The sequence below is a fragment of the Hydra viridissima genome, unplaced genomic scaffold (assembly GCF_058129835.1).
Source record: "Hydra viridissima isolate aposymbiotic clone 2 unplaced genomic scaffold, HvirCarnegie_v1 scaffold_8, whole genome shotgun sequence".
Lineage (NCBI taxonomy): Eukaryota > Metazoa > Cnidaria > Hydrozoa > Anthoathecata > Hydridae > Hydra > Hydra viridissima.
In genome coordinates, this window is record NW_028324307.1 from 8,917,252 (window position 1) to 8,935,453 (window position 18,202).

Below are 18,202 nucleotides of genomic sequence, written 5' to 3' on the forward strand. Positions count from 1 at the left end.
TTGTTAACCTTAATTCATCTATAAGGTGTAAAATCATTAATTTTAACTTGTTTTATTTGTGACCAAGCAGTTTAAAGTTCCTGATACAATATTTCAGCATTAAACTGTAATCAACAAATACATATATAATTCTACATACTTTATATATATATATATATATATATATATATATATTAGGGCTGTCCAAAAAAAATTTTTTTTTCAGATTTGATTGCATAGTTGTTTATTTTGTGCCATTTGACATAGTAATTAACTGTGCAAAAAATCTTTCCAATCAGATAATGTTTAGGGGGTGCTCAATGACCATAAAGTTTTACGAAAAATGTGAAAAACATGGAAAAAGTAACAAAGTTCCACAAATTTCTAAAACCCGGTTAATTAGATTTTTCAGATTTGATCAGTTTTAATTATCTCTAAATATTAAATTCTGAATACAAATTACAATCCACATCCACTTTAGACTGGTTTATTAGCAGAGAAATTAATGAAATAAAATACTGCAATACGACTAAAGTTCTGCGGTTTTTGTTATATCAGAATTTTTCCAAAATAAAACACTAGGATTTTTGACTCTTTGTCATTGATTAAAATACGAATTATAAACAAAAAAACATATGAGCAATTAACATTTAATTATCGTAATGTTATAGTTCGTGCAATGTTAATGCTAGCGAGGACTATAACTCTTCAGAGTACACTTTCTGGCATCTGGCACTCGCTTTCTATGATCCTCAACCACCTGAATTAACCTCTGCATTTCAGATTCATTCCTTGTAATCGATTCATTAAACATCGACATTAAAGCCACAGATCGTTCGGCAGCATCATTTACTACTTTCAATGAATATACTAAATTTTTTCCTTCTTGGTATTCTGGGGAATCATTCCAGGTAGCTGGATCGTTGTTGAACAGAAAATCAATATCAACCTTCATTGACCGCAACGCACTTGCTGAAACTGATGTCACCAGCATGTCCAGAGATTTCTTCTCTAGACTTTCAATGTTCTTTAATTTGATCAACCTTTCAGACCAGTTCTCACCGTGAAATTTCATGTTGGAAATCATTTTTCGCTTCTCTTCCGTTTGAAGTTTGTTTGAAAACAAAGCTAGTGGGACCAATTCTGGTGAAAGGTACCACAAATGGTTTTGAAAGTTCTTGACTGCTGCTTCGGAAATCGTTTTATTCACAACTGCAAACTGCTTAAGTTGCTGAAACAGAAACAAGTCATTAACTGGAGCATCGCTGGCATTTGTGCATGATATCCAAGATTTTACATAAACCAGACTAGCAAATAAGCAAAATTCACAGAGATTTTTTTCCTCTTTTGTGGTCAACTTGAACTCTTCACGAAATAAATAAATCTTAAAACAATAAATAACCTTGGCCATCCAGCGAGCCATGTGATAAGCACCAGGGATCTTGAAATGATAATTTTTCTCTTCTTGATCAGGCAGTTTTCCAAGTATTAACAGACAGAGATCCATGATTTCTTTGTAGTCATCCCTTGGCATTTTAACATGCAGGTTTTCTTTGAGGAATGCAATCACTTCATTTTGTAGTTCTTGCACCAGGGGTATTTTCATTCGAATGTCATCCAGAGGTTTAAAATTTCCTTGATTAACTTTGGGCCAATATTGCTGAAATCTCTGGAAAAGAGGTATGTTGGGACCAGATGATGGTCCAAATAGTGATCCAAACACTCCTGCTACTATGATCTCATGAACATGGTGTCTGCAAGCGAAATATAACAAATTTCTACCTATATGTTTCTCTAGAACTACACATGCACCATTTTTGGAGCCAGTGTTAGAGGCTGTAGTATCAAAACTCATTCCAATAACATCACCAATTATGTCTCAGAAATTAAGCAGATGAATAACTGCTTTTGCTTGGGCTTCTCCAGTTCCAGCTGATAGTTTAGCTATTCCAAGTATTTTGTCAACATTGTGACCTGTCACACCTACAGATAGCCGGTCAACATTTGCTTTAGGGGCTGCAGAATTTGTACGATCTATCATCAGTTTGCCATCCCAGTGGACGATTAATGGTGGTTTGTCCAAATCGCAGAATTCAGTTCGAACAGTGGCTTCAATATTTGATCGATGATAGGTTCGTTTTCAACGGACTGTAGAACGTGACAATGATCCATCATCGAGGTTCTGTCCACCAGCCCTTGCAATTGCTGCTGCTAGTATAGTAAATTTTGTGTCAGATAGATTAATTCTGTCTAATGTTGATGAAACATCAGGCGAGTCAAGAATTGTATCTAAGATACATTGTCGTTTTGGAGTACTTGCTAAACTTGATTCAGCTGACCCTGAAGAACTTGCTTTACTGACTTGTTGTCTGTAATAAACAGGGATTTCTATCTCAAAATCTCTATCAACCATTTTGTCATTATCAACAGCATCGTTATCGTTGTCATCACTATAACTTTCGTCATGTAAAGGTTCAATAACAGGAACTATTGCACTCGCACCAGATTGTCTTTGCTCTTCTTTTAGCTTTCGTTCTCTCTCTGCTTGTTTCCTTGCTTCATTTCTTTCTTCTAATTTTGAAAGTTCTTTGTCCTCTCCAAACATCACCATTTTTCTCTGACATCTCTGATCCAATAAAAATTCTTTATCTTCTTCAATTCTGATCATGGTTTCAGCATCCTTGTGGGCAATGTCAAAAAGTAGGCCAATGGTGTCTGTAAATGATTTCTCTCTCGATTTCTGAGAATCTGACAATCTGGATTTATTTTTTTTTATTAATTTAAATTCCTGGACTAAAGTTTTCAACTTTAAGACTACATTCGGATGAAATGCTGTCGGAATACGGGCTTTATTCCAAATAACAATCAGTTCATCAACAGTTGTTTTAAGACTTTCAGGCACTGACTTTTTGGTTGAATTAAGATGATAAAAAAATGTTTTTAAAACATCAGATGTTAAGGGAAGAACTTTATCTGGAAGATTTGGCTCTGGTTGTCCAATTAAAAAGATTTTGGTTTGAAGTCGTGTAGAGATAGCAACACGAGATGATGCTGCCATTTCAATGATAACTGAAATATTATGAGAAAATCAAAACTCAATACCATATTATACAAACTTATCATTCAGTTGTTGGTTTATGCAGCTGCAGCAATATATTATAATAATTATTACTAAAGAAATTAAATAAATATTTTCAAATTAGAAATTATTATTATCTGCACTTAATAACAAACAATACACTACCAGACTACCATGCTAGTTTTCTGTAATAGGTTACTAAGGTTAAGTACTATCAAAATATTAATACATTTGTTGTCAAACTGAAATTCCAAATAAAAATAATATTTATACTTGTAAACCTTTTTATTCTGTTTGAACAAATTCTAAATTGAGTTAAATAATAGTATTAAAATTATGAATACAAATTTTAACAAAATGATATAAACACAGTTGTTTTAAACACTAGCAGACATTTTTTAGTCTGGTGCCCTGATGACAGTTAATCTGCTGCACTTTAATTAATCTATATAGCACGCAATCAGACAATATTTCAGTGGAAAAAATCTAACTAACCAGGTTCTAGAAATTTTTGGAACTTTGGAACTTTTTACACGTTTTTGACGTTTTTCGTAAAACTTTATGGTCATTGAGCACCCCCTAAACATTATCTGATTGGAAAGATTTTTTCCACAGTCAATTACTATGTCAAATGGCACAAAATAAACAACCATGCATTCAAATCCGAGAAAAAATTTTTTTTCCTGTGTTCACATGAACAGCCCTAATATATATATATATATATATATATATATATATATATATATATATATATATATATATATATATATATATATATATATATATATATATATATATATATATATATATATATTAGGGCTGTGTACAGTACTGTGTATATATATATATATATATATATATATATATATATATATATACACAGTACTGTACTGAAGAAAGTAGCACCTAAGAGAATTTTTATATATTAAGATAAAATGCAAAATCAAACAAAATGAAATTAAAACAAAGATATATGTACAAACATATTTTTTATTAAATTGTGCAATATAATACAAGTTTTATTAAAAACATTTAAATTTATAACTATACATAGAGACTTAATTAATATTTAGTGTGACCACCATTATTTACAATAACATCTTGGAGCCTTTTAGTTATACTTTTATACAGATTTTCAATAAATATGATGGGGATATTATACCATTCTTCTTTTAGAACATTCCAAAGTTCATTTACATTCTTTGGCAACCTTTCCATCTTCTTTCTGTCTAAGTAGTCCCACACATGTTCGATTATGTTCAAATCAGGGCTCTGAGGAGGCCAAAGCATGGTTTTAAGCACTCCCTCTTCCAGATTTGACAAACAATTTTTAACTAGCTTGCAAGTATGTTTGGGATTGTTATCCTGTTGTCGGATAAAATAATCCCGATCAGTTGTCATCCAGAAGGCACAGTATGATTATGTAAAATATTTTTATATTTTTCACCTGTAAGCTTTTCTGTTATTCTAACAATGTCCCCTACCCCTTTTATTGAAATACACCCCCAAACTTGAATATTCCCCCACCATGTTTGATAGTTGATGCTAGACATGGCTCTTTCAATGCCTCTCCCTTTCTTCGCCTAACATACTGACGTCTATTCGTCCCAAATATTTGAAATTTAGATTCGTCTGTAAACAATACCTTGTCCCATTAATTTTTCTGCCACTCTTTGTGCTCTCTGGCGAACTTTAATCTTTTTTCTTTATTACCTTTGCGTAGTAAAGGTTTTTTAATAGCTACACAGCCTTTTAATCCAGATTTTATTAGAGATCGTCACACAGTAGATGCATGTACTAAAGTTCCACTAGCTCTTTTAAGATCTTGAACGAGTTCTGCGCTTACTTTCTTGCGATTTCGTAGCGCTGTTATTTTTAAAAACTGTTCATTGCATAGGCTTAACTTCTTGGGACGACCAGACCTCTTTTTATCCACTACATCACCAGTTTCATTATATTTTTTAACTATTTTTTGAACTGAGGCTCGTGAACAATTCCTACGTTTGGCTATTTTAACTTGACTATAGCCCTCTTCATGTAAAACAATGATGCGATTTCTATCATTTATTGATATCTTTAAAATTTTATTAGTACTGAAAATTAATTTTATTATAAAACAAAACTTTTGAAAAAAAAAAAAAAAATTTTTTAGACGAAAAAATCTGTAATTAATGCGAGAACTCAACAGTAAATAAAAATTCTTCGCCACATTCTTATTTATCAAAAAATATTTAAAAATAATAAATTTAAACAAAATAAATAAGTAGTACAGTGATTGATGTAATCAATTTCTAGTGTTGATCCTTGTCCGCAATAAATGAGCAAACATAAGTGGGTGAAAAATGATACGAGTTGAAACCATCTAATAAATATTAATAAAAAAATTATATTATTAACGAAATCATTAACTAAAATAAATAAATATAGCTTTATTTAAAAAAATATCTTAGTTTAATTTAATAAAAACTCAATATTATTTACTTATATTTATTTAAATGTGCATTTTTTTAAAACTTTCTTAGGTGCTACTTTCTTTTGCACAGTACTGTATATATATATATATATATATATATATATATATATATATATATATATATATATATATATATATATATATATATATATATATATATATATATATATATATATATATATATATATATATATATATGCATATGTAGTACCAATTCAGAAAATTCTGAAAAGCACTCCTAAACCATTAAGCCTTAGCCACACGTATTGTATATTGTCTTTTTTTGTTTCTCAGTTGGTTTTCTCATATTTAGTTTACTACATGAACTTTTCAGATTAAAAATTGGTTCATCCAACCACAATGTTCAATATTTATTTTATTTTCCAATATAACCAGTATTTGTCTCCACTAATTTACTGTCTATTTTATGTGAGTCTTTGCACATTTCAAATCTGCTTTTCAGTTCTTTGCAGATGTGAATGTTTTTTTTTACTGTACAATAACTTTACAACCCTATGTCATCTAATCATAATTGCACAGTATTTTCTGAGATGTTGTGTTCCATATCACTCTTTGGCTCCTCTTCTCCATGGTAGCTAAAGAGTAAGTACTCTTTTTACTCTTCAAATAAGTCTTCAGTCTCAAATCTATTCAAGTCAGCTTTTGAATTGGATATTCTTGCTTTTTAGGCTACTCCAGAAAATAGCTTTAATAGAAAACTGCAATTTTTTTTTATTCTGATAAATATTTTTCAACTCATTTGCTTCTATAAATCAGATCATGTAAAATTTCTAGGTCTTTAAAAGACCTTTTTTTTTCATCATTCTAAAGGTTTTTTAATCAGTTTTCTTGCTTTAATCTTTGTAATAATCTCTTTTCTTTTTGAACAGATGGTGGCTATTTTTTTCTATTTTTTTTCACATAACTAATGTGTCATATATTAAAGACTTAATTAAAGATTTTATAAAAAATTAAGTTGTTTAAATTATCTCATAATTATCCTTTGTTTTTTTAAATATATTTATCCTTTTTCTGGAATTTTATTTGTGTTTTAATATTTTATGTCTAAATGTATATATTATGATAAATTTGATTTATTTTAAAGTGATATATAAATTTTTACTTTGTTCATTGCTATTTATTTCTTTATTTTTGCAAATTTTAGCCCTAAGTGGCCAAATAAACATTGGGATAGAAGGTAAAGAAATAGTTGCAAAGGTTGCTGGAGGAATCAATCTTTTAGACCCAACAGATAACTACATTTATGCAAGTATCAATAAATTAACACTTGAAGCTTGTGCAGAAGCATTTGGTTTTGTTTTGAACCTTCCTCAAGTTATTTTGGATACTGGTTTTCCAGATGGTCTTGTTGTTGGTTATGCAATTAATCCTAAAGGTAAACAATTAATTTTAAACAAAGCTTTGTTTTGCTGATTATGAGTTTTCTTTTTCAAACCAGTTTCTTAAAATCTCTTACAATAACCTTCTTTATCCATAATCTAACTAGTTGTTAAGACAGCTTACCTTTCATCAGAAACTTGCTTTTAAAATTTTTTGGTTTGAGCTTCCTTTAAAACAAAAAAAAGCTTTTTTTTAAAGGAATTGAATTTGATATGGGTCCAAAAAAAAAAAAAAACACTTTCAGCTGTTAGTTTAATTTCAGTGATGCGCCCTGTTTCTAAATTCTAAAAAAGTTGTTTGAAAAAGTTTACAGTTTTTAACTGAATTTGTCTGAAAACAGCAAGTTAACTTTCTTATTTTTTTAAATTTTCTAGGAAAGGAAGTCAAGCAACTAGACTTAAAGATTTCATCAGGATTGACTCTACAAGGAACTGTAAATGTTCTTGGATATTCAGTTAAAGCACTACTTATTGTCAATCCAACCCAGAGCTTTCAATTGAAAGCTGAGCTTTCTCCAATAAGTTTTTTTGATGGAGCTTTTGGTTTGTTTTCAATAGGTGACAAAGCTAGAGGACCAATAGTTCTTATCCATTTATCTGCCTCTTTGGTTAGTGATAATAATTTTTCTCATACAGTTTTTCAATAGCTTGTTTATAGATCTATTAGTATCTTTCTTTTATTACATGGCTAGTTCTTTGACAATTAAGGAGTTTTTCTTTTTTTAAGCTACTGTTCCAAACAAAAATAATACATGTGCAAAATTTCCTTTCAAAAAGATGGGGATTTCCTCAAACAGTCCAAAAACAACTATTTTGGACTTTATTTTAATTTAATTTATACAGAAACTTAATTGCCAAACTGGTTTACTCTCTTGAATCATGTTATCACAGTGTGTTGTAGAAGAAAAATTTTTATTTTTCAGATGCAATATTAGCAATAAAAGAGCTAGAAATACTTTGTTTTTATCTCATGTTCTTTCTCAATATATCTAGCTTTCTCAACATATCTATTTCTTATATCATTCTATTCTAAAAGTTACCTCTATATTAAACCATGGACAACAATATAGAATTAAGTTTAAAACTAAAAAGCTTATGTTTTTGTTTGTTTAGGCAAAATTCATAATAAGTGGAAGTGTAACAGTTCTTGGTATATCAGCTGAAGTTAACATCAATGTTGGAAATGAAGGCTTAGAATTTAGTGTTGCTGGAAGTTTATTTAAAATTGTTGAAGCAAATTTGACTGTGAAAGCACCTTATGATGCAAAGCTGTCTCTAGTTGATGCTGCATTTTCTGTATACAAAGCTTAATTATTTTTATCTTTTTTACTAATTATTTATATAAGAATTATTTATACTTTCTTTTATGTGTATTTTTCTTTTAACAGTTGCTTTGTTCTTCAAATAAGAAGCTTAAGAGCTTCTCTCTGCTTTTACCCTTACAACTCCATACTTTGGTGTCACCATTTACTCCTGAAACAAAGCAAAGAATATAGTCTTTTGTGATTAGATTTGTTGATAGAATGTTATAAACAAAGTTGTTGTTATCATTTTCTGGTTGTTTTTTTCTTATTTTGGCATTTTTTGGCAAATTGCAATCGGACAAATATGATATCTTGGCTGATACACTTACCTGTGACTTTGTGTCAACAGATCTTCTTTTAGGCACTCCATGAAATAAGCTCAAATATTATATTAACAAAGCACTTTATCAAATTTACTGAGCCTTACTATTGGCAACACAGTAGGTTAAGTTACAAGCATTTTTACCTAAAATATGTCAAATCAGTTAAAACATTCAAAATCAGCTTATTACAAGAGTCTTAGATAAAACATTAGAATTTTTGCTGTGTAGTTAATTAAAAGAGACATATATCCACATCTTACTGAACTCAAAGCCCAACTGACAGTATTGCATTTACAGAGTGTATCACTCTACTTGCTTTTTTTTTTTTTTTTTTTTTTTTGCGTTTACTGAATGTGTTTAAAAAAGCCAGCTAGTGCAACCAATCTCAGTTGTTTTTTTTATGTGTTATTTATCTTGTTACATAAAGTTTTAAACAAAATTTATAAAACTAAAAAATTTTCTTTGGAAGCAAGTGCAGTTTTTCAACCAGTTCATTAAATCAATATATTTTTTCTCAGGTTTCAGCATGTTTATCTACAAAAATGGCTGATGCATCCAATGAAGCAAATAAAGTTGCAAAAGCTGCTGCTGAAGATGCTAAAAAGGCTGATGCTAATTTAAGTGCTAAAAAAGAAAAAACAAGTAAAAAAAAATTATTTTACTGAGATTTCCTACATCTTATAAAAGCTTTTGTTCTAAAAAAATAGGCTAAAACTAATGAACGGTTTCCACTTTGAATTTGCTTAATAGGGAATTACAAACCTAATGTTTGATTTTCATTAGTTTTTTTATGAACTTTTTTAAATTTTTGGGAGATTTACATAAATTGTAGAAGATTACCTTTTTCATGAAGTTTAGGGTAAAATTTCAAAAATATTTAAACATGGTTGTAAGCAAAACATTTGCTTTCATTAAATTAATTATATAACTTTCAAAATTTTGTTTTCAAAAATGAGATTTTTTCAAAATAAAAAATTAAAATGGTCTATTGTTTAAAAGTTCTAAATTCCAATTTGTCTAAAAGTAAGATAAGAAAAGAAAAGGAGGACTTTGCGTTGTTAGTAAAAAAAAGATTGTGAAAGATGGTTAATACTGAGAAGTAGGCTCTATAGCCAGGAGGATATCAAGGATCAAAGTTTTATTAGAGCCTTTGATAATGGGAAAACGAGCTATATTTTTAAAAAACCCAGCTTAAAATAACCTTAATTTCAAATCACAAGATAAGGCAAAAGGAAATTTTTGAAAGAGCTGATGTTTCACCCTAAAATCTTTAGTTATAAGTGAGAAGATGTTTTCATGACAGTTAGTATTGGGCAACTTTAATGATTACATAACTTACTTTTTAGAAGCCTCCATCACCATTAGTTCCCAGTTTCACAATATAGCTCTCATAAATATTTCTGATGTTAAGGAAACTCTGAAGTTCTTTTTAATGGATAACAAGTTTATCCCCCATGTTTTGCTTTTTAGTTAAAACTTTAATCCATGTTTTTATAAAATAGTTTTCAACTGTGTTGCCTTATTGGATCAACCTTGAATTTGAAATTCTTTGTAACATATAGATTAAACATATCTTTTCTTTTTAACATATTGATTGGTCCTGACTTGATTAAGAGTTGATGTTTTTTTTTTTTTTTGCTGGAGTTTGGAAAAGTTTTAGTATTGAACAAAATCAGTTGTTGTTAAACAAATCTGAATGTTATTGATATGTCTGAGCTGGCAGTGTTCATTTTGTCATTCTAAAATATTTATTTCCTGTCATCACATAAATATGGCTCGTATAAATAAAAATCATAAACGTTTTTTCATTGGAGTAAGTTTAATATTTTATAACAAATCTTGTATCATTGTAAATTTTTTAATTGAAAAAAACGTTTTTAATCAAAAGTTATAATACTTTACTTTTAAATTGTCTTATTGATTTTTATGAAATTTGTTTTCAGCTCTGAAAATACAACTTTAGCATAGTTAATTTAAATACTTGTTATCTTGTTATCTGTGACTTGCAATAGTTATTAAAATTGGTTACATATTTAATTTAAAGAAAAACATGTGTTTATAAAAGTATCAAAAACTGTTCCCTTCTATATATTTAGATAAATGGTATGATACCATTTCTGAATCAGTTTCCAAGTTTGAACAAAAATTGAACTTATTGCAGTCAGCAATGAAAATTAGTGCAGATAAAATACAGAGATATACTGAAAAAATTAATGCTGGCTGCTCTGAATCTTCTGGGATATTCAGTGGTAAGATTGTATGCAGGTTTCTCTAACAATTTAACCATAAAAAGTCTTCTAATAATTAAATTCTTTAATTTTTTTCTTTGTAAAGCTTTTTATTATTTGATTTTTTTTTTTTTCATTTTGATTATGAGTGTCATTTGATAAAACGAAAATCAAGTTGAGACATGAATTCTTTTTATCATTTAAACATATTATTATAAGATATTCAATAAAAAGTGGTGAGTGGTCCCCATCAACATGAATATTTTATTAAGTTCAAAACTAGTTTCTTTAAAACCATTGTTCTATAAATATTTCATTAAAAGATGTTTAAACTAGAAAAATAAAATAGAAAGTCAGTTTTTTTAGTAAACAAAAACAGTAAGATAAACTGTTTCAGGTCATATTTTGTTTTAGTTTTAAGTATTTTAACTAAGGTAAGAGTATGATTAGATATTGTACCTAAATAGAAGAATAAAAAAAGTTGACTTAAAGCTCTTTAACATAATTAGCAGTACTCTGAAGAATCAAGTTTTTTTTTTTTTAAATTTGATTATTAGATTAAAAATTTCTTTACAACTTTTAGGGGTAAAGTGTAAGGCTCGATTGGTTTATTTAAAAAACAAAGTTAAAAAGAAGTTAGCAAAGCAAGTGGTATGTTGTTTATAATAATTGTTAGTATTATTAGAATTTTTTTTCGGCATCTGATTAACAGCAGCCACCTTTTAAAATAAACCTTCAGCATTAGTTAACACCTCCAATTACAACATCATTTCTCTTTCAGTAAAAGATGTCTTGTTGATGCTAATCTTCTCAAAACTTAAAAGATCTTTAAATACCTCTAAATGTTTCTTTACAAATATTTCTCTCTGTAATATTAATAATTCTAATAATGTATAAATATTTCAAAATATTTCAAAATGTTTCTATATACAATCAAACAGTTGATAAAGCAAATTGGTATTTTTGTTAATTGGATTATAAAATATTTAACAACAGTTTATAATATTTGTAAAATACTTGTTAATTCTATGTCTATTTTACCTTAAATACAAAGTTAAAAACTTTAGATGTTTAAAACTCTGTTTTATTCTTCGATCCAATTATACTTCAACAAATATAGGTTAAGTCTACACTTTGAAAAGTGTTAAATAGTCTCTTAACTCAGTTTCTTTAATAATAGACTAATCATTTTATTAATTTATTCATTGAGCCATTGTTAATTATTACAACAAATCATAATTCATTATTATCAATTTAATCAAATCATATTTCACTTTTATCAATTTAATTAAATCATATTTCACTTTTATCAATTTAATCATTGTTAATTTAATTCACTTCAGCTGTTTATAAAATTGTTGATCTTGCATTGTTAAAAGCTGAAATTAATGGTTATTATTACAAGACAGACCATCTAGTAAATTTACACTCTTAAGCATAGTCAATCTTTTTATTTGACCAGCAGCCCAACTGTAAATTTTTGGCTTGATATTAAAAATTGTTTCTTATAAATTTTTACAACAACTTAACTTTTTCCAGTTCTCATGAATTCCCTCAGTACATCTCTAATATCTTTGAAAATTTTTGTTCCTATTCAAAATATTTTGTGATATCATTCTATAACTTAGTTAATGTTTTAAATTACAACTGCTGATACCATAAAACTAATCAGAAAGAAAATTTTTTTGAAGTTTTAGTATTATGAAGAAATATTTGTCTTAAAAATCATTTTCAAATGATTATTTGTATCTCTTTCAAAGATTCGAGACTTGGTATATAAAGGTTTGGAAAAACTTGTGCAGGGTGTAAAATACATACTCACTAAGGCAAAGTCTTTTATTGATCGGTTCGAAAATGTTTTCAAATCAGCTCAAAAAAGTATTAGTGCTGGTTTGCAAGTAGCAAAAGATATTGCCAACTACATTACAAAAAATATAATAGAAATTCATCATGCTTGTTTTGAAACTTCCCTTAAAAAGGCAGCTAAGGGTTGTTTTGGTATAAATGTTAATGTGACACTTCTTGGAAAATCCAATAAAGCAGTTGAAATAGAAGCATGTCTTGATTTTAGTTTTGCCAAAACAATTGGAAAAGCTGTAACTGATATACTTTATCCTGGGGCATCTAATGTTACTGATCAAATAAAAACTGCAATGAGTAAGATGAAAGAGGAAGAACAAAAAACTGTTCATGTAAGTGGTGTTTCAAAATAGATAATATTGATGATTTTAATTTTTTTTTTTAAACGACTTTTGTAGAGCTTTTTAACAAAAATTTTTTTAGCTTGATTAACTTTTTTTTAAATCATGCTTACTATTTAAATAAACAAACTTAAAAATTTTGAGTTTTTAATATTATTACAATTTTATGAAATAGTTTCATCAAGTTGTAGTGTCTTGGACAGTAAAAAAATAAATAAAAAGTATTAAAAAAATGTAAAAAAGCAGTTTATTTCTTTTATTAGTAGTAGCAATTCTGTATTCAGCAGCAGATGTAGTTCATTGATGTCCTTATCATTTTTAACTGATTAAATTTCCAGCTTTTTCTCCTATTTTAAATTATCCCATATCATGGAAGTAGAATTTTCATTGCACTTTGTCCCATTGAGTATTTAAATTGCCACAATCTAAATATTGCTGATTGAAAGTGATTGTATTTCTATTGATAATTCATATTTTCTTGCTATCTTTACTTAAAATAAAGATAGCAAGAAAATATGAATTATTAATAGAAATACAATCACTTTCGACAAAAATGACAAAGTAACAATTATTATCAAACTTCACCCATGGAAAGCTATACTATATTATTAGCCTTTTGAAATATGATATGAAGAAGAGTTTAAATGTTTAATTTTCTTAGCATCTAAAACCTTAACACAAACATTCGTCTTGATAAGCCCCAAGGCTTATCAAGGTTTCATTGAAGAGTATGTTTAGGTAAAGAAGCTGTGAATGTGCAATTGATATTTGAAAGAATGTATTGTTAAATTTATAATTATTTTTTATTTTTGGGCATTTTTTTATTTAAATTATATATATATATATATATATATATATATATATATATATATATATATATATATATATATATATATATATATATATATATATATATATGATTTGAATGTTGACATCTTGTATAAGAGTGTATGTTATGTTAATAAAAAAACATCAAATAATACGAATTCTCTAAATACAAATATTAATTTATGATGAAATTTTCGCTGGATTATGGTTACCAGCATCATCAGCTCGATAAATAAATTTATCGAGCTGATGATGCTGGTAACCATAATCCAGCGAAAATTTCATCATAAATTAATATTTGTATTTAGAGAATTCGTATTATTTGATGTTTTTTTTATTAACATATATATATATATATATATATATATATATATATATATATATATATATATATATATATATATATATATATATATATATATATATATATATATATATATATATATATATATATATATATATATATATATATAATTTACATTTAAGTCCTATTTCCAAATATTTTACTTTTCCTGGAATTCTGTCAATTTTTTTGTTTGTTTTTTGTTATTGACTCGTCAACAACAAGAATTGAAGAAGGTAGCAGTTTTTTATCTTTTCTTAAAGTTTATTTTTGCATTCATTTTTGAAAAGAATTTTATGTAAAGTTTTTTTCTGGAATATAATTGAGCACTGTCTGGAGAAAAAACAGCAGCACTAGAAAGGAATACTTCCTCCCCTTTTAGCTATTTTTATTGCTATAAGTGTGTTTTAAAATTCTGAAGTACTATTAAACTAATTAAAGTAAAGTATTTTTACTAATGTTTGGAGTTATATTTGTACTCTAGAAGATAGAGTGCAACCAATAAATTCTGTTGCACTCTACTTTCTAAAAACTATATGGACAAATTTACATGAATTCCTTTTTATTATTATATGCATAATTTTTCTAATTGTTTCTTCCTTTTTTTTAGTGATGTCTTTTTTTGATTTTCTAACTTTATCATTTTAGTTTTTTAAAATTTAATTCTGCGTTATTCTCACAGCTAGAAAAGGAATACAAAGAATCTGAAGAAAACATTAACAAAATGGATGGAGAAATAAAATCAGCTGTAAATGAAGATGCTGATGAAAAAGATGGTAGCAAAAAGGTAGCAGAAAAACTTATTAATGGCAAAAAAAGGTTCTTTTCTTTTAGTTTTTCTCTGATTTGTTGATGTAATTCTGGTAAATTTCAGCATACTAATTCTAAAGCTGCAAACCTCTTGGCTTTGATCAAAATCCTTAGAAAATTGAAACTCCAAAGGAACTAACTTTTTGTCGGAGGTTTTAGCCTTTAGAAAATTGAAACTCCAAAGGAACTAACTTTTTGTCGGAGGTTTTAGCCTAATTTAGTTAACTGAGCAAATTAATTCATTAAAGAAAAACTCTTAGGGCGAAGCATTACAATAAAAGAAGTAAATCCCAGCCAACTGCGGCTGTTGGCCTGTAAAACACTGTAAAACAGCAATACCAAATAATCTTAAACAAAACAATCCAATGTGTATTACAAATGACGACACAAAAAAAGACAAAAGAGCCTTACATGAATGAGTTTTGATATCTTGAACTTCTTGGCGCACGACTTCTGTTCGTTACTAAAATCAGATATATATTTCTAAAGCAACCTGAAAAAATGGCAAAAATCGAGGGCATATTTTGATAAGGTTGGTAACTGCAATTACAAAGTTATCTTATTTTTACTTCTTGAAAAACTTTTAAAACCGAGTCACAATAAAAACTGGTTCGCTAAAAGAAAAGGATTCTCCTTCAACTGCTGAATTTTTTCAAATTGGCAAGGTTAACCAGAGGTGTGTTTTAAAGTAGATGTAGTCACAAGAAATGAGGGTTTCTGGACTCGAATAAACACTGTTTTGATTCCGTTAAATATTTTTTAGAAATAATGCCATAGTGAAAAATTCTTCCGATTAAGAAATTCTACTAGGTAAAAATTCTACAAGTTTAGAATTCTACCTGTTATTAATTCTTCCAGTTAAGAATTGCCAGGTGTAATCCAAAAATTAATCTTTCTGTAACTAATTCCTTCTTTTTTGTTCTGTTACTAATTCAATCGTTTTGAAATATTTACATTTAGTTCTAAAAGATTTGAGTTCTGCAAACCCTCGAAAAAAATGTTTTGATCTCTTCGGTAATCGATGGTTGCTAAAATTGTTCTGAATGTAAAGTCAAAAGAAGGGGTTTTAGAAAAGAGCTGAAAATGTCCACTATTTTATTTTTGCTTTTTACTTTTTTAATTCTTTAGGACAATATCATTAAAAAATGGACACTGACAGAGGTACGCCGCCAAATGTATAACGACCTCCCTAACTTTGCTGCCGATGACATATTTAATACTATCTACCCTGCGACAAAAACCAACATTGAAGAAAGAACAATAATACCTATTGGTACTTTTATGTTTATAAATTGTTATTTTGATTATAAATTTTCGTTTTAAAGATTTATCGCCAACTTCATGTCTTTTTTTGTTAAAAAAGAGTTATTCAGTTTGCTTTTCACATTAGATGTTGATTCATTGTATGAAGAACTGTCAGATCAGAAAAATGAGTGTCTGCTGAGAAGGACTTTAGCCAAGAACTTTTTGCAAATATCACGCCGTTTTCAAACCATGCAGAGCAACATAAACGCCGAAAAACGCTTGTTACGACGTGAAAACAAACTATTTAGCTATAATATGAACGAAATGGAGAAATCAGCAATTGAGTATTGTACGTCTTTTTTTATCATTCTATAATTAAATTGGCTTAAAAATTTATTTAAAAAATTTGATGATGTCGATTTTCAATCATTCTTAATAAACAATGAATTATTAGGTAAGCAAGAAAATTGTACTTTGGACGAGCAAGAAGATCTGTTGAGATTTTTCAGAAAACACAGAAATGGTAATTTTGACTCTTGTTGTTTGTTGCTCCTTTTGTATATCTGCGAGTTTGTTGTTTTGTAAGTTTGCGTAAATAATCTTTACTTTAAGCTCATCTTGCTCGTATGAAAAACTTTGATCGTGATTTAACTCAAATGAAGAAGAGGGTCATATCTAAAGCTCGTCTTTCAGTGGAACGTCAAATACTGAAAAAAAACCACACAATAGACGACTTTTTAGAAATGTTGGAGCTTGCCACCAAAAACGTTGCGAAGAAGTCCGTTGAAGGAAGACGCTTCGATACGGCGTACAAAGTAAGTTTGATGTCCTCGATTAAGTTTGTAATCCTCGATCAAACTAAAAAGTCGTTCACTTTCTCACGAAAATTAAATGAATGAATGACTCTTTTCAGTTTAATTTGTATTTTTTCTTTTTTTTCTCTTTCATTATTATTAGTAATATTTTTGTCATAGGTTCTTGTTAAGAATTTCTTTAAAAACGACGATATGTCCGAACATGATGTCAGAGCGGTCAAGAAAGTAAATAATGAGATGGCCGAAATTAGAGATCATATTCCATGCGCAGCCTGAAGTGTATCAGATTTTTATCATAATAATGATAATTACTATTATTATTATTCTTGTTGTTATTATTTTATTAATTTTTATTACTATTATTGTTATAACTATTATTGTTATTGATATTCTCATTCTTATTCTTATTGTTAACAAGTGTTAAGTTTGACCTAAAATAGCCTCATGATATTGTAAAGCTCATGTATTGTACATGTATTGCATGTATTCTCTGAGGATTTTAGGCTCATTTGAGCCACATTCACGTACTTGAGGTGACAATATTTCAAAAAAACTTGAAACATTAGGAATTCGACAACCTCAAGGAAAATTTACAGATCTTCAGGAGCTCATGTATTGTCTGAGCTAAAAATCAATTTATATAAAAATGATAACTTTGTTTCAAACACTCCCTGTGTTTATTTTCTAAGATTTAGAAATCATACAAAATAAACACAGGAAATGTTTGTTTAGTCAGCTAAATTTAAGTGGATAAATTCAAGTAAATTGCTTCATAATGTCAAAAGGAAGTGTGTTGGATAAAAGGATAAAGGAATCATTAAAAGTTACAGACAGGAAACGGTATCAATCAGAGAAATTACAAATAGGCTCGTTAGATCCTAAAATGTGGTGAAAAAAAATTACTTAAAAAATCCAAAAAACTAAGACACCGCCAAATGGAAGCCGAAAATATTAAAGCTAATAGCCAGAGATAAGCAGAGTACTGTAAAACTAGCTTCATATTCCACTGTCTAAGGTCAAGTCTACACTGAACTTACCGGTTTGTAAGAGAACAGTTCGTAAGGCTTTACGCACTAGTTCCAATATAATTTGTTTAAAAATGGTTAAGGCCTCAAATCTAGGATTTTATGCAACGGCCTAACTTAGTTTGGAAATTATATCTTGTAAGATAAGG

General features: G+C 28.3%; 2 protein-coding genes across 17 annotated transcripts in view; one reads left to right on the forward strand and one right to left on the reverse strand.

The window, feature by feature from the left end:
* The window catches only part of LOC145186483 (uncharacterized), a 37,961-nt gene extending 20,615 nt beyond the window's left edge, over nt 1–17,346 (forward strand). For 3 of the 16 annotated variants that reach the window (XM_090095490.1, XM_090095492.1, XM_090095491.1), the window contains 13 exons: nt 6,697–6,927; nt 7,307–7,539; nt 8,045–8,227; nt 9,077–9,200; nt 10,655–10,807; nt 11,370–11,437; nt 12,547–12,978; nt 14,841–14,945; nt 16,097–16,241; nt 16,359–16,562; nt 16,668–16,736; nt 16,826–17,028; nt 17,188–17,346. In XM_090095490.1, the coding sequence (XP_089951616.1) occupies nt 6,697–6,927; nt 7,307–7,539; nt 8,045–8,227; nt 9,077–9,200; nt 10,655–10,807; nt 11,370–11,437; nt 12,547–12,978; nt 14,841–14,945; nt 16,097–16,241; nt 16,359–16,562; nt 16,668–16,736; nt 16,826–17,028; nt 17,188–17,304 (2,267 nt within the window). In that variant the 3' untranslated portion in view covers nt 17,305–17,346. Of the gene's footprint in view, nt 1–6,696; nt 6,928–7,306; nt 7,540–8,044; nt 8,228–9,076; nt 9,201–10,654; nt 10,808–11,369; nt 11,438–12,546; nt 12,983–14,840; nt 14,978–15,928; nt 16,069–16,096; nt 16,242–16,358; nt 16,563–16,667; nt 16,737–16,825; nt 17,029–17,187 lie in introns of those variants that run through there. The other 13 variants (XR_016454859.1, XR_016454867.1, XR_016454858.1 and 10 more) reach the window with 12 other exon arrangements.
* Nucleotides 184–1,851, reverse strand: LOC149884924 (uncharacterized). The gene has a single exon (XM_090096430.1). It carries the CDS (start codon nt 1,832–1,834, stop codon nt 668–670), a length of 1,167 nt encoding a protein of 388 aa, XP_089952556.1. The 5' UTR covers nt 1,835–1,851; the 3' UTR covers nt 184–667.
* Nucleotides 17,347–18,202: the final 856 nt, after the last annotated feature.

Coding starts and splice junctions, on each gene's coding strand:
- LOC149884924 (XM_090096430.1), bottom strand. CDS start 1,834: ATGAGTTTTGATACTACAGCCTCTAACACTGGCTCCAAAAATGGTGCA.